General features: G+C 38.4%; 1 protein-coding gene across 1 annotated transcript; it reads right to left on the bottom strand.

Annotated features, from left to right (window-relative positions):
* Window positions 1-1,524: 1,524 nt before the first annotated feature.
* Window positions 1,525-12,219, bottom strand: LOC131243158 (probable inositol transporter 2). Its single transcript, XM_058242300.1, has 6 exons — window positions 11,912-12,219; window positions 8,509-8,579; window positions 6,961-7,296; window positions 5,788-5,895; window positions 3,912-4,508; window positions 1,525-2,221 (listed from the first exon to the last, which is right to left on the bottom strand). Exons 1-6 carry the CDS (start codon window positions 12,042-12,044, stop codon window positions 1,736-1,738), a joined length of 1,731 nt encoding a protein of 576 aa, XP_058098283.1. The 5' UTR covers window positions 12,045-12,219; the 3' UTR covers window positions 1,525-1,735.
* Window positions 12,220-17,577: the final 5,358 nt, after the last annotated feature.

Genomic DNA, 17,577 nt, shown 5'->3' on the forward strand with positions numbered 1-17,577 from the left:
CAAATCATTTGTTTGGAGCTTGTGAAAAATGGCCCACACTATTAAAATTAAACCGTTCAAACCAAGAGAATCGCTGGGAATGTCATTTTTCCTAAAAATATTCCTCACGTCTGATTAGTGGATGCATGTTTCTTTAACACATTGTCAGATTTGACTGTCCATTAAATATTCATTAAATAGTTAATCTAATTAATAGTTTTTGGCTTATAGACGATGGATGAGGGAGAAAGTGGAGAGAGTGAGAGAGAGGAGGATGGTCGGGTGGTGGTGGGTGGCTGTAGGCTCAGAAGAGGAGGGAGGGAGGGAGGTCGGGTTCGGCAGCAGATGTGTGTGTGTGTGCGCATATATATATATATATATATATATATATATATATATATGTGTGTGTGTGTGTGTGTGTGTGTGTGTGTGTGTGTGTGTGGAAAATGGTTCTAGGGAGGTCGAGTTGTGTGGACCCCACCGTGGTGTGTGTTGAACATCAACATTGATGGGTCCCCTTTAAATCATAGGATATCCCAAAACTCAGCTGTATACGAAACTTAGGTGGGCCATACCATCTAAAATCATGTGAAGACATGTCTAAAACAAATAAAAATACTTGGTGGAGCTCATCTGAAATTTGGATGCATCTAAAATTTGGTCCGATCCCTCATCCAAGTGGGACATACATAATGAATTGGTTAGATTTGTGAATCACATCTCGGTGGGCCCAACAAATGATTATGAATGTTTTAATGGGAGGGTGACCCCTCTCAACTTTTTTATGTGGTGTGGCCTACACAAGCCATGAATTAACTTAATTTTTAAGTCAATTCTTTAATTAAGAATTCATCAAATCTCTTCAAGTAGGATTTGGACCTAAAACCAGTCAATTAACAACAACCGATCTACCACTAAGCTACCGAAGAACAACAGGACATTAGATTTCATGTTCAACTCCCGGTCTCAACCCATGACCAATACGAGCCGAAAGCTTCCTTCATAACTCCTGGAAGTTCTTCATAGTGGCTCTGTTCCATGACTGATGGGAAAGTTCCCATGAGGTCAACATCATAGAACCATTTCCATATATATAGACACTATTCCAAGTTGAGTTGAGTTGGATTTCCAATTGGGTTGGGTTAACGAGTGATCTGAGCTTGACTTGGTTCAAGTTCAGATTGGACAAAGTCTACTAGGTTCAGATCAACTCACCCACTCAGTTCAAGTTGAGTCAGGTTTAACAGAAGCGGACAAGTTGATTTTGTCGATTCCGCTAGTCCCGTGCCAGCTCTACTTATAGTCCATCTCCAGTGCTCTCAGAGCGCTCTAAGTGATAGTGCACTAGCTAGTTACTATGAGACACTTGGACAATCCAATCCAATCCATTGTTCTAGATTCTTCATCAACATCTGAGCATGTTTGATGAGCCAGAGTGCAAATATCAACACACATTGACAACCAAGATCATTTATATAAAAACAGGTCCAATTAATAATTTAATCCATCTATATTTTTTAATGCCCACTTAGTGAAATAACCAGATGCAACAGTAACGAAACTATAATATATTTCTACCAATTACATTCACTTGTCCATCCAAAAGCAATATATATATTTATTTTTAATTTGTCCTCTTGGAATTAAGACAACTGACACATGATACCAGTCTTTGTAAGGATTATAATTCCCTTGATTTGAGTTAGTGGAGCTCATATATAAATATAAGCAGAAAAACCAACGACTCCCATTTCATTCACACAACCGAATTCTTTTTATTTTTCTCATCAGATCCTTTCTTCCAAAACACCAACTGTATAGATCTTTGCTCCAGCATCTTCTCCACTTCCTCGATAGGCAACCCTTTCGTCTCAGGCACAAAAATCAACACGAAAATCAAGCCAGCCACAGATATCAATCCGAAAATGAAGAACGTCCATGACGTTCCTATAGCTTCAGTTAAGGACAGGAAAGACTGGGCCACTATCAGGTTTGAAATCCAAACAGCTGTAGCAGCTATTCCACCGCAGACTCCTCTAAATCTTAGAGGATAGATTTCAGAATTCACGATCCAAGGAACAGTTCCCATCCCTGGAGAAAAGAAGATAATGTAGAGAGCTAATCCAATCAATGCTATCCATCCATAGTTGCTTGGACATCCTTTTGTGTACCATTCCCTGTTTTCCTTGTGGCAGACATCTCTCACCGTTTTATTTAAAATCAAACATGCTCCAGGAAACATCTGCGATTACCATAAACAACATAATTCATAAAAATGAAATCCAGACCGTTGATTTGATGGGTCCACTTTGGATGTGGACCATATTACAAAATTTCTGGGATTGGACCATCTGAACCCTTGGATTGTTGGCTTATTGTGTATTCAATGTGGACTGTTGTTGCATGCTTTTTGTGAAATTATCACTTTGTAGGGTACTGATTGATGGAAGCGGATAGCGTGGTGGGGACACCCACCACCACCCACTTCCGTGGTGTGTTGATGTCACCAAGTTCTGTGGGCCCCACCATGAGGTATGTGTTAGATCCACACCGTCCGTTTATGTTTCGAGACAATTTAGGGCATGTGCTAAAAAATGAGGCAAATCCAAGGCTCAAGTGGACCACACCGTAGAAAGCAGTAAGGACAATGAGTTCTACCGTTGAAACCTTCCAGAGGCCCACCAGGATGTCACCAAGTTCTGTGGCCCGACCATGAAGTATGTGTTATATCCACACGGTCCATCCATGTTTCGAGTCAATTTTAGTGTATGGGCCTAAAAATTGAGGCATATCCAAGGCTCAAGTGGACCACACTAAAGAAAGCAGTGGGGAGAATAAGTTCTACTGTTGAAACCTTCCAAAGGGCCACCATGATGTTTATTTGCCATCCAACCTATTCATAAGGTCACACAGACGACGGACCCGTATGAAGGGATCAATCAAATACTAGCTTCATCCGAAACTTTTGTGCCCTCCCCCTCCCGGTGAATTTTTCAATGGTATACATTCAATCCCCACTTCTTTACGTGGTGTGGTCCACTCGAGTTTTGGAAATGCCTCATTTTTGGGCTCGTACTTTAAAATGCTCTCTCCAAATAGATGGACAGTGGGTATATGATAACACATACATCGTTGTAGGGCCCACAGGACTTAGTGATGTCAACACACCACCGATGTGGGTGGTGTGCGGCACACCATGCAACCCACTTCCGTGATTGAAGGGTTAGTATCTCTAACATTTTAGTAGATCTTTGGGGCTTCCCCATCTATGGTCTGGATGGGGCGGCTTCGGTGGATGCCCCGATCGATCAAGGGGGGTGGGACCCTTGACTGTGGGGCCCACCTTGATGTATGTGAGTACATTCATACCGTCCATTCACAATGAAAGCTCATTTTAGGGCATGATCCAAAAAATGAAGCGGATCCAATCGCACATGTACCATAGCATAAGAAACAGTGAAAATTGACCGTTAAAAACTTCTCGTGGGCCACAAAAGCTTTGGATCAAGATGATATTTGTGTGGTCTCTTCATCTAGGTATTTTTGTCAACAGGTTGGATGACAAATATACATTCCGGTAGAATCCATGAAGTTTTTAACGGTGGGGATTCAATCACAACTGTTTCATATGGTGTGGTCCACCTAAGATTTGGGTCACCTTCATTTTCATGATCATAACCTAAAATGAGATTTCAAAATGGTTAGACGGTGTGGATTTAAGGCACATACATCACTATAAGCCCCACAATCAGGGGTCCCACCCACTTAAGTCACCGAACCCACGCCCGGTCTGGATCACCAACTCATGGGCCCCACATATTAAGGACTGCTCATCAGCAAAATCCATCTTTCCTGAGGCTCCTCTGTAACTGGCATAAATAATAATAATAATAATAATAATAAACACTGTAAGAAGATGGAAATGAACTAGCCTTGTTAGTGCCAGAAGCACAAAACCCACAATCTGGAGAAGAAGCCTTCAAGCATCTCATACAATCCCAAGTCGTAGAAGCTGTCTGGTAATCTGGGCAGGTGTAGTTGCTGAAATGGTTCGTTGCTGCCACACCAACATCTGGTGCATGAGAACTAGTCTCATGGAAAGCAGCTGACAGGATGCCGAGTGAGATCATGACCCCAGTTAGACTGATGATCAAGAGCTTTTTCCGGCCCATACCATCAATGAAGTAGATACTGACTATAGAGCCAAAAGCATTGAGTCCAGAGGTGATGAGTGAGAGTAGAAGTGCAGTTTGATTGGATGCAAATCCAGCTAACTGAACTATTGTAGGACTGTAATACATGACTGTGTTAATACCCACAAATTGCTGAAACACTTGAAGTCCTACACCTGCAATGAGACCTCTCCTTACTGTCTTTGTCTTCCATAACTTGATAAAGCTTATCTTTTCTGAAGATCCTTCTTCCTTGAATTCGGCTTCAACTGATTCTCGAAGGGCGTCGATCTCCGCTTCCACCTCGTGGGGTGGGTATATTTTCTTTAGTATGGATCTTGCTTCCTCTACCCTTCCCTGAAATTCAGGGAATTTTCAGAAGTGAGGAGTGATAAGTGATCTAGGGTTCAATCCCTTGTAATCTTACTAATGCATTTTTAGATCGGGTTTGAGTGGGGTAGCTTGTGGGATGCAGGGGCAGACTCAGGTTAGCAGCCCGTGTGAGGCGGGCCCCACCTATGTGAGGCAGAAGACTCGTGTGAGGTGGAACCCATGTGATGTGGGGCTCACGAGGGGGTTGAGGACCTACTCCATGGGATGTGAGATAAAGGGATTGCTTCACCATGCTTTATTAGTTCAAGCTTTTAGAGCAAGTGGTTAATTGTCCTGCATTAGTTACCTTAAAAAAAAAAAAATGTGTATGTGCATGTCTATAATCCTAGTCTAGTGCATGAATGATTGTTTGTATGTATGCACATATGGAGGACTATGCTCTAGGCTTTATTTTTTTGGAAAGATTACCCTAAACCTAACCCGAATTCAAGAGGACCCAACCCACAACCTAACTTGACCCATTCCAAGCCGAGTTGCCCAACCTGAACGCAACCCAAATTCCTCTATAACCAACCTGATTTGACTCAACCTAAAAGCCGACCCAAATGCATGTGTTTATACCCAAACCAACCTAGCCCACCCCACACCTTGATCCATAGCTCAAGTGGTAGACTGAGTGAAAGATACCTCGTTTCAACACTCAGGTCTTGGTATCGATTCCCTAGTGGGGGTAGCTAACAGTGATGTGTGAACTGACAGGGGGGTACTCACAAGCTAACACAAAAAAAAAAAAAAAACTAGCCCAACCCAAATTAATTAGCTCAACCCGAACTTGACCGATGTAAATTCGGGTTGGTGTTCTTGATTGGGACTTGGCTACGACATTGGAATTAGCAATGTGGGTGAGACCTGGCTGTAGGGGCCTACCCTGATGTATGCATTGTATATCCATCTTTTTTAATCTGTTTTTCCAGCTTATTTTAGGCCATGGTCCCAAAACTGATGCAGATGCAAATTTCAAGTGGTCCACAGTACAGGAAACAATAATTATTAACCATTAAAAACCTTTGTGGGCCACAAAATTTTTAGATCAATCTAATATATGTTTTTTGTTTTTGTTTTTTCCAATCAGAGGAGGGTCAATAAACATTATGGGGAGGGTCAATAAACATTATGGACTAGAGGAAGTTTTTAATGGTGGGCGTTCAATGATGACCGTTTGGCCCATCTGAAATTTCTATCTGCATATGTATTGGTCACAAAATTAGAGTAAGAAAAGGTAGAAAATTAAAGTTAAGAGCACCTTTCTATACAGCCAACGAGACGATTCAGGTAGAAAGAACATCAATACAAACTGTAACAGAGCCGGAACTCCAGCAACTCCAAGCATCCACCTCCATGTTCCAGGTGCCTGAATGCAAAACTCATATGTTATGTAACAAAAAAGAACAATGTAGCCCTATAAATGCATTGTGATATTTAGAAAAGATTTGTAATTATGTATCTGTAATAGCAAAATTGCTTAGACACACCTTAGAAAAGGCTAGGTTGAGCATGGATTTTACTTAATGTTTTAAAATCTATACTGGTGTACAACGGTCATATGACAGCTGTTACAGCAACCATTGCCGTTATGGATTACCTTAGTCAGACCCATTTCGGCCCAGTAATCTACTTAATAAAAAAAATAAGAAAAAAATGAAAGGATTGAACTAGTAACCTGCCATAATATAGAATTTCTGGTACCTGCGTATGAGCATTGTATAACTTACCTTTGAGTGCAACAATATGTTCTAGGAAGATCAAAATGGCCCACCAATGTGTGAAAATTTTAAGAAAATATGAGGCATTCTCTTTATTACCATCCTGTGAAGGCTAGCTTGACTATGAATTTTACTATGACCTAATATTTTAGGACCAAACTGTTAAGAACCTAACCAATGCGTCAAAAGCCCTAGGACTGATCAAAATATATAAAGTTAGGCTACCAAATCCTTGGGATCGTAACATTCCACCACGCTCTGCAGCTGAGGTCCATGACGGCCCATGTTGTGGCGGCACTCACTCTGGCCTCTATACTAGGTAGCCATTTTCGAGAGCATGACCGCTGCACTCTAATTATCTAGGTAGCCATTTTCGAGAGCATGACCGCTGCACTCTAATTATCTAGGTAGCCATTTGCATTTAGCGTCTGCACTCTGATTGCTCAGGTAGCCCTTTCTCCATCATGGTGGCTTTCACTTTGGTCCAGGTTTCCCTTTCTACAATTCGCCCCTTCTGTGAATCAAACATTGGACGTAGCGTTGGCTCTAGTACCAATTGTTAAGAACCAAACTAATACACCAAAAGCCCCATGATTGGTGAAATGTGTTAGGTTAGGCTATTAAACTCTTGGGATCGTAACACAAACTTCCTCTATATGTGCGCGATAGTAATTTTGTCTCTCTAATAGTACAATTACCATCTAACAACTTACCTTAGTGAAGGCTAGGTTGAGAAGGTAGGACAGGAACTGGCCTCCTGTTATGAGAAAGCAATTGGTGCTGACAAGCGCGCCACGGATTTTGGCTGGAGAAGCTTCTGAGATGTAGAGTGGGGATGACATTGATGCCATTCCAACACCAAGGCCCACGAAGACGCGGCCGACGATGAGGATAGCAGGGTTTGGAGCAGCGGCCATGACGATGGCGCCAATAAGGAAGAGGAAGTCAGCGACTAGGATGGTTGTTCTCCTTCCCATCCAGTCGCTCGTCCATCCTCCAACCGCAGCTCCTATGATTGCCCCTGCGACTGCCGTGCTCACAATGCTCTCCTGTACACAAATTGCCATGGAGAGTATACATACGTACTAGTTAGAATAGAGGGAGATGTGATTAATGAAATGCTACATGTAGTAAAAGAGAAAATTAGGGTATTTTAGGACAAGTGCCTTTGGATGTTACTACATTTCCATTGAACTCAAAATGGTGCTCGTTTCGTAGCGTCATTTAGTGAATGAACGATGGTAATTGAAACTGGGTATTATTGCTCTGATACTATAGAGGAAACTAATATTTGCAGTTGATTGAATGCTTGAATCTCATGGATTCATTTGTATTTATAGATTATAGATTACAACAACCTTTCTTAATAACTTACAATTTGAATTTAATTGTAAATTTGGATGCATCTAGGTAGCGAGCTAACCATCCAGAGGTACTTGCGGTTTAGACACGGAAGGGTTGTTAACGGTTAAGATGGAGGGTATTATGGGTATAAAAAAGTTATGCCTAGAGGACTTATGATGAAAGAATTTTGGAACAGGTGAGGATGTTTTGATCACTGTAATGATGAAGGGCATTTTGGGTATTGAAATGTACGGCTTACTAGATGAGAGGGTATTTTTGGTCATTTTAGTGGTTGAGGGTATAAAAAAGTATGTTAAGAGGTCTTGGATGAAGGTATTTTGGTAATGAAAAACTGACTGGAAGAGGTCATTATTTTGAGATGGAAAAGGAATTTTGGTCACTGTAATGAAGAAGGGCATTTTGGGAATTGAAAAAATTGTGCTTAAATGTTTTACTTGATGAGGGTGTTTTGGTTAATATAATATAGAAGGGTAGTTTAGGTATTGAAAATATCATCTGAAATATTTTCCATAATCTAAACCAAATGATGGAAATGCAGGGGTAGGGCCACATTTTTTGGAGGGTTTTTAAGACTCCTCTGAGTCAACTCAAACTCGGACAGACTCAATCCAGTTAGATACACGAGTCACCGTCGACTCAGGTGAGTCAGGCCGACTCAGCCCTCACTTGAGTAAGTCCCTAGTTGACTCAGGACCTAACCAGCCATTCCGAGTCTTTTAACCATCAGATGCTCCAAAAACCGTGGAAAGACGAAAGTCGACGGCAGAACCAAATGGTTAGGATGGCCAATTATTGTAATTTTTTTGGGCCATGCCCCATGATCCACAATCAGCCTGTAATTTGGATGGTCCTGATTGAAAGGCATGAATTAAGACGACTAATTAAAAATAATTCACCTGTAAAAACGTTCTCTTATCAACAGCTGTGAAGTCATCTCGAATGTAAAGAAGGGCTCCTGAAATTACACCTGAAATCATGAAAATGTTAGCAACATCCCCAAATCTTTTAAATGTCTAATGAAATGTCCAAAAATCAATTTGAGCTGTCCCTTCTTTTTTTTTTTCCCTCTATAAAAATGTCCAAAAATCTATTTGAACTGTCCACTTTTTTCTCTACACAATTAGTGTGACAAGCCCTGGTGCAAATAATGCTCCAATCACTTGATTTTAAGCTTATTATTTTCAAAATAAATAAATAAAAATATAATTATATAAAATAATCACACAAAAAAAGATATTTTTTTTCTTGAGTTTTTTATACTCTAGTGGCTTATGACGACGGGCACTTAGAAATTGTATAAACAACTAAAATTAAATTGACTAAAATATGGACACTTGTTTTCTAATATACAAGTGTAGGATATGTTTCACTTTAACCATCCTAAAGATGTCCACCAATCCAATAGATAGTGGGAAAATTTTGTTTCATATTACATTTACACATCTGGGACCCATTATTTAGACAGTTAAATTTAAATTAGTTGTGTGGACATTAAATAATTACTTTTTCTTATCTTCTCCCATTATTCAACCACTTTCTTGAAAGTGGATACACATTGCCATCATGATATATGTGATTTATCCATGCCGTCCATCATTCATCGATCATTTTAGGATATAAGACCAAAAATGAGACAAATTGAAATCTCAGTTCGATGCGAGGACCTCAGTGTTGAAACGAGGTATCTTTCGCTCAGTCTACCACTTGAGCTATGGATCTGGGTGTGGCTTTGTTTAACCTACGGCCGTGCATGAGGCAACTCATCTAGAGCCAGCACATGTCCCTGCATGGGAAAGATACACGAGATCCAAGCTGTCCATTTGGTGGGTCACATTTTTCTTCTTTTCTTAATTTATTTTATTTTAATCAGGTCACCATTTGGGATACAACTTGAAAAGCAATGGAAGCATAAAAATAAAAAATAAAAAAACTTTTGGCAAGTTTTTCTGAGCCGTCCATATGATTTATAGGGTAATTTATATGGTGGGCCCTCCAAGATGGACAGCTTGGATTTCATGCCTGGTTGACAGGCTGGCACATAAGCTTAAATGTACTGGATTATAAACCCTAATTAGCAAGTGATTTTATATATCTTTATAATGACCAAATTACCCTTGGAGGATGGCACTATCAAATTTCTGGGGTGGAAATGTCAACTCCAAGCAAGCCGAGAGAGAGATTTTTGGAAATTCGTTGATGGATTTCAACTTGAAAAAAATCAAAGAAAAAGAAGAAAATATAGATTTTGGGAATCAGTATTCTATTCTGTCCATATTTTGGGCACTGTTGGAAATGGCCCACTATTCAGTAATCATGCTGAAATGCTGATCCTGACCATTGATTTATGGAGTTAAAAGCTGTTAAATATCAATGGTCGTAAACAGCCGTCTACAGACCAAAACTCAGTTTGGACGGACTGATATGTATATAGATTGATGTGGGTCCACTCCCATGGGGGATCCATGCTGGATGAGCTGGTGTTGGAAAATAATCTCTACAAAATCATGAAAATCATTCAATTTTCCAATAAAACCTCAATCTTTCAATAAATTAAATAATGGGTTTTTATATTTTCCTAAAAAAGCATCAGAAAATAATAATAATAAAAGACCAAAAACGTGAAAAAATTCAAAACATAAGAACTCTGTTCAAGAGGTGGGTCCCTCCATGAATAGGTCACGGGCAAACCATGAGTCGCCAAAAGAGAAAAAAAAGAAAAAATCCTAGCCATTCAATCTATGAATGGATAAAATCATTGAATATTCAACAATTTACCTTCCGAGTGTATTTTTTCGTTTGCATTGAGTTCATTTATACAGAAAAGGAGGACCATTCATGAACTATCCGTGGAAGGGCCTACGGGGAGCGGATTAGATGAGACTCCGGCCTCTTGGGTGCGTCCCTTACTGTGGGGCCCACCTTGATGTATCTATTATGTATCCATGCCATCCATCCGTTTTTCCAGATCATTTCAGGGCATGTGACCAAAAATGAAGAAATCAAAATCTCAGGTGGTCCATCTCTAAGAAATAGCAGTGATTGAACGTCCTACCATTAAAAACCTTTTTAGGGCGTGCCTTAATGTTTTAGTAGTGTTTATTTGCCATCCAATCCGTTCATAAGGTCACATAAGCTTAGATGAAGGGAGAAAACAAATATCAACTTGATCCAAAACTTTCGTGGCCCATTAATGACTAATCACCACTGTTTCCTATGATATGGTCCACTTCGGCTTACTTTTTTGGATCATGTACTAAAATGATCTGGAAAAAAGGATGGACGGCATGGATACAGAATAGATATATTAAGGTGGCCCAATGGTAAGGGCCGGATAGTCATGGGTGAGGCTAGGTCTTACTTAATCCGCTCCCTGAAAAAGAAAATTTCAGCCACAAACGAAGTGGATTGCATTGGGGGCGGCTTTGGTGGATCCCTGTGGGGCCCACCTTGATTTATGTACATTAAATCAACGCACACCATGGCCACAAAAGTTATAGATGAAGCTGATATTTGTGATCTGTGTGATCGAACAAACAGACTTATTGGTAAATAAACATAACAGACTTGATGGTTGTGGGGCCATAAAAGGATTTTAATAGTTCATTTTCTTGTGATATGTTTCACTTAAGATTTAGATCTACCTCGTTTTTCGAACTCATGCTAAAAAATAGTACGTAAAAATAGATAAACAGCATATAAAGATTTGTATCTATCTGGCTCATTCTTTTTTGGCATATGCTCTAAAATGATTTTTTTTTTTTTTTTAAGTACAGATGAATAAAACACATACATCATAGTGGGCCCCACACAACACTATAAAGTAGCCACCTTGTAGGAAATCAGCATCCATGGACACCAGATGAGTGGGCCAGCCTGTTTTATTGGGCCAGATCATGTTAATGGTAGGCTGCACAAGAAGGATATCTCTAGTGTGGCCACATGTGACGAACTGAAGGAATACATCTATCTTACACAAATGATTGTACGGCAGTGCGTTTGGAGAGCGACACGGTGGCAGATTCAAACAGAAGGTCCTTTTTGTGCTTTAAGGGATAGGATACTGCTAACATGCATATATAGAGATAAACAGTAATTTGGAAAGATTTTTAAAACATGTTATTTTTATTAATTTATTAAAAACTAGCAATTATATTTATATAATCCTTAAAATAAAAACATAGTATTTTGATTTTTAATTAAAAATGTGAGAAAAACCAATCTCCCCTTACACACTAGAAACAGAGGAATTGAAAAATCAATACAGTAGGAAGAAATGAAAAATGGAAAATAAGGAAATACCTGTATCATAACCGAAGAGCAGACCACCAATTCCAGCAGAAAATGCAAGACGAAGAACGTATGGATTCTTCCATGCAAGAGAGAAACAGTCTCTGAAAGCCGTTGTGTCGACTGGATGAATTGGTCCTTCCATGCCTTCAAATATATATATTTTTCAAAAGAAAAACAAAACAAAACCAAGATATTTCAAGCAAATTCCATAACTTTGGTAGTAGACAGAAGAGAAAAAAAGATTAAGAGAAGCTGAGATATAATCTCAAGAAGAGAGAGAGAGAGAGAGAGAGAGAGAGAGAGAGAGAGAGAACAGAACAGGAATGGGAACTGCAAGGTAGAGAGTGTTGTCTATTTTAAAGGGCGGAATATGCAGGGATTAGGCATTTTCGTGTCCTCGACCCGAGAGGGTTTCCAGCAGCATACTCGGGTGTTTTTTATTTTTTATTTTTAAATTTTTTTTTTTTATACAGTTCTGACATGTGGACTGATGTTTGAACAATCCATGCTGTTGATGTTCTAGCTACTACTGTGGATGGATGGACTATGATGGGTTAAAACATTGATGGTTAAAAGAGATAAACCGACGGTTGAGATTTGCAGCTGAGAGAGAAACCCAAGATTCTGACTTGAAACTTCTAATTTTTTGGTCTCACTTTTGATTTCGACATCCTAGCCATCCGTTTTGGACTTCTTTCAGTCGACCAATGGCTCGGATTACTGACACAAGGGCCCCACTTATCCGAATTGAGAACTCGAGTGTAGTATGCAAACCGTCAGGTCGAAGACATGAAATTCATTAGGAAGGGAGTTTGCATGCTGAGTAATTCAGTACGCTACGCCATAGCGTACTTTATAAACGATCCACAGTGATGTATTTGTCTTCTCCACTCCGTCCAACCGTTTTAACATATCATTTAGATGATCATCTCAAAATTGAAGAATATCATAGCTTAAGTGGACCACACCATAGGAAAGAGAAGGAATAATGATGTACACCGTTGAAAACTTCCTAGGGCCGACAGTAATGTTTATTTTTCATCCAAACCGTTCATAAGGTCATACAGACATGGATGAAGGTAAAACACAAATATTAGCTTGACCCAAAACTTATGTAGCTCCCAAGGAGTTTTCAACCTTAGCACTTAGTTCCCACTGTTTTCTATGGTGTTGTCCATTTAAGATTTGAATATTCTTCAAATTTGGGCTCATGGCCTAACATGATCTTATGAAGCATATTAACGGCATGGATAAGACATATACGTCACGGTGGCCCCACAAAGTTTACTTAGTACGATAGGCAATCCACGTCCCATCCGAAGAGGGGAGTCCGATTTGATCTGTCAATTACCTCTTGACCCGCCTATGTTTGTACGGTGAGATGAGCCTTCTCATTTATGTAGAAGGTGCCCATGCCTCTCTTTTCATGATTCTCTAAAGCGACAAGAGAACAATGCAAATCTCCTCATTTCGGGCAAAATAACTTATTTTTAGAATTTCATAAATAACTTTGTTATTTATACTCCTCTAGAGTATGTTACTTGATACACTGGCACCCCGAAAATATGTGTTTTACTTAAATTGACTAAAATGAAAAACCCAATTTTGCTAAGTCGTGTTCCCGAAATAAAATTGGTTCGAACAACCTCTACTCACATACCCAAAGTCAAATTGGTTGGACAACCCTGGTATCTGATGATGCATGGACACTTGTTTGATGAAATAGGACCGTTGGATATTTTTCATTAGACCGTCAACAAATGTCTGCCAATCGGATAGTCGGATAAGCTTCTTTAAATAATAATAATAATAATAATAATAATAATTATTATTATTATTATTTTTAAATCTATAATGATTCTAAGCTGGGAATTATAATTTGGACCGTTAAACTTGAGTTATCACAAGCCTCATCTGGAATTAGGCCATTTTTGTTCGAGGGCTTGAAGAACGAATGGGGAGAAAGTGACACATGACAATTTCTTCCAAAGTTATTACATTTGAAAGAGAGAGTCCTGGACGTAAAAACTACAGGCCCCACCATGGAAGATCAGATGTCCTGAAAATCATGCCAGCATGTCAAAAACCTGTCATAACAATCGAAAATATTAGCACTATATATATATATATGTGTTGTATTTGATATCTTAAATGTGATAAGATTTTGCACAATAGTGAAAGTACAGGATTTGTTTCCGATTTCATTTATTATTCTTTCCGATTTTATTTGGGATTCTTTCTAAAACTATATATATGAGTGTAAACGAGATTGGGAGGTATTATTCTAAGAGATTCTAAGGACCTATTTGGGAGCGTGGATTTGAAACCCTTTGGATTCAGAACCCTCTGGATTCGGAACCCCCTGTTTTTGTTTGGCACCTTGGATTTGGAACCCCTGGATTGTAAAATTTGTGTTTGAGAGTGTGGATTTAAAACCCCCTCAAATTTTGTGATATATTTGCATGAATATTAAAGGAGACCGAGTAAATTATTTAAAATACTTAAAGTGTTGAAAATATATTACAACATAAATAATTATGATAACAAGCCCATCAAAATATACACATTGAAAAAAAAGTAATTCCAAACTTCAAGTGGGCCATAAAAGTGAGCCTATTAAATTTCACCATTGTCATGTGTTAAGATAAACATATCTACTCTAATTTTGGGTGATCTAAATACACACCATATAAATTACAAAATATACGTGCACCCACGTTGATAAATAAAAGGATAAAGACTGATTAAATATAAAATATTTTAAAAATTATATAAACCCAAATTGCCAATAACAAAACTAAATAAAAAGAACGTAATACAGTCATCAATCTCGAATAGTGTTTATAAGAAACTCCCACCTCAGTTCAATAGGCAATTCGATAAAGAATCGTGCTGCCTCTCTATGCTCTAAGAGATACTTTAATGCTCGCCATGTATACGATTCGTCTATATTTGGTATGTCTCTAAGACATTGAATTATGGTTTGTCGAAAGTTACTCTTTTCAATTTGGGTTGTGTGATGCATATTAACGAAGTCACTGAGTTTGTCTTGCATATCTATCATTGTGGCTCAGGTCGCTTCAATAGAGAAGGTTACGTGTTTCATCTCTTACACCATTTCATTATTAATTGTGGCTTTCCTTTTCTTCTTTTACGGTCTTGATGAAGATAACCCAGCTTGTAGAGTATCAGTCATTCCAAATATTGACGATGTTGCAGGTTGTGTACCTGCATCAAAGAAATCAAACCCTAGAGGCACATTAGGGTTAGCTTCAAATGGGTTTGAGTCGAATGCCCCGTATGTGGGATTCTCTGATAATTTGTTTGACTTAGTTTACGCCATTGATTTGCTACCAGTAGCGTAGTCGGTCCTGAAAATCATTACCATATTATCATATTAAGGAAATGGGATGTTCCGAAATGCTTTCATTTCAGGGTGCATCTATAGTCATTAAAATACAAATACATATTAACATTAATACATCCATGAAGATTTTGTATACCAAATTATTATTATTATTATTAATTTACCTTAATGTAAGCATTCCATACTTCTGCTTCGGCAGTAACACACTATCGAGTATCATCCCATCCAAACCCGCTTAATTCAAACATGTCTTTCACCTTATGATAATCGTTTCTTAATATCTTGATTCAATTTTTACAATGCTTTGGCAATAAGCTCGATGCCCAATTATCGATTCCCTAGTGGGGGGTGGCTAACAGTGAAGTGTGATCTGACAGTGGGAGTACTAACAATCTAACCAAAAAAAAAAAAAAGCTCGATGCCCAATTTCTCACAAATCGATCTAACTACTGCAGTGTATGTTGATGGATTAAATTGATTATTGTCACAACGATAACCAAGGGAGATGTGTTCCAATAATACATCTATCATACAACTATCCATCGCAGAATTCCATTTTATTGGTTTTGCACGAGACAAGTAAGCTTCGTTTGTTGTCGACATTCCTGATGTATGTAAGTAATTGAACATTTAAAATAAGACAAAAATATATTATATGCTTCATTATCTAACATAACAAAATATATATATCAAATGTTAACAATTATAATATATTTAATTCTATATTAGGATCATAATTTTCATACATCACTTATGCAAGACTATCACGAAATTGGCTCTAATCATCTCTTTCTCTTCTAGTTGGTTCTTTAGTTTGTATCTCTTTATTGGAGACGTCGCTATCGCTTTCATCCATTTCGATTGTCCCATTATAAAATTCATTGGCACATGAATGGTATTCCTGGCCCTCATTTGTATCATAGCTTATATCATTGGAATCATTGAGAATTGCATCACTCCTCTCGTTAATAATATGATACATATGATGCAATATGCAATTACAATCTTTGTTTGCGTTTCTATGGGATAGTTCGGTGTGTTCTTCAATATAGGAAATCATGCTTTCAAAACTCTAAAAGCACGTTCAATAACATTTCTTAATGACGAATGACGAAGATTAAATACCTCTTTCTTGTTTCTTAGAAGACAACCTTACTTAAATTCTTTCAGATGGTAACGGACGCCTCGATAGGGTACAAGGAAGCCAGGAATATTAGGAAAACTAGCATAAACTAAGTAGTACTTGCCTTTAAGTAGAGGCAATTTCCCTTCACACATGCATGCTAATGCCAATATATGTGAATTTGTGGTAGATCCTTCCCAACCAGCAAGGATGCATAGAAATTTTAAATCAAACGAACATGCTGCCAAAATATTTTGGGATATGAACCTTTAAAATATGGAAAGAATCGTTCATTGTTTTGTATTTCCGGAGGTACGCCTGGCTGAATAGGTGGTATAAATATGTCATGGAGTTTGACAATTGCATTTAATACTTTGTTAAAGTATTGGCTTATAGTTTCTCTTGAATAATTAAAATAGTGCTGTAGAATACAATTTTTTACACGGTGGCTAATGGTATACAAAAAAGTTATTAATTGTTCTTCTGGGCTAACTTCAAGCCTACTGGTCAAGTGGCTATTCTCACGAATCAAATCTCATAAATGAATAAAACAATCCTTATTCATTCAAATATGGTTAAAACATGTGGTACTCGGTTCATCGAGAATCGCATTGGTAGATTACAGACCTATCCAGTTATGGGACTCGAATATCATTTTCATCATCCTCTTCCATATAGTTTTGCGCGACTGTTGTTATTATCATGGATACAGCATTACATATTTTAGTCGCAACTGATGCAGCCGTAGTTACTGTCGTGAATAAAACAATCGCTTTCTTGGTTTCATCATCTGTATCTGAGTCCGAATTATTTAAATTCGCCATTTATATAGCCTGTTCAATGAACATTTGTTAAATTCATTACATTTGGTAGATGTGAGTTATAAAAGTCTCCCATATAGGGGATGCCTCAAAAGTGATCTCATTTGTTGATGTGATGGGACCCACCACAGATAGGGGATGCCTCAAAAGTCTCTCATACTAGCAGATCTAAACAACTGATATTTGTCTTTCTTCCGTAGAACATGGACCATCATTACAGTCTTCCTCTTAACTGTCCATTCATGACATGGTTTGACGTATCATCCGAAATTGTTATGCATCACCTCGAACGAAACGGATGTATTGGCCTGAAATAGCCAAATACAGGGCAATGACCCCATACTGGTTGCAATTGATTTGGTAA

Source organism: Magnolia sinica, chromosome 1 (assembly GCF_029962835.1).
Source record: "Magnolia sinica isolate HGM2019 chromosome 1, MsV1, whole genome shotgun sequence".
In the NCBI taxonomy this organism is placed as follows: domain Eukaryota; kingdom Viridiplantae; phylum Streptophyta; class Magnoliopsida; order Magnoliales; family Magnoliaceae; genus Magnolia; species Magnolia sinica.

What these genes read in the sequence shown, in the direction of transcription:
- LOC131243158 (XM_058242300.1), bottom strand. Translation starts at nt 12,044, where the DNA reads ATGGAAGGACCAATTCATCCAGTCGACACAACGGCTTTCAGAGACTGT. An exon ending in GCTCTTCGGTTATGATACAG is followed by an intron (nt 8,580 to 11,911) that starts GTATTTCCTTAT and finishes TCATGATTTCAG; the next exon opens with GTGTAATTTCAGGAGCCCTT. An exon ending in CTCGTTGGCTGTATAGAAAG is followed by an intron (nt 4,509 to 5,787) that starts GTGCTCTTAACT and finishes CCTGAATTTCAG; the next exon opens with GGAAGGGTAGAGGAAGCAAG.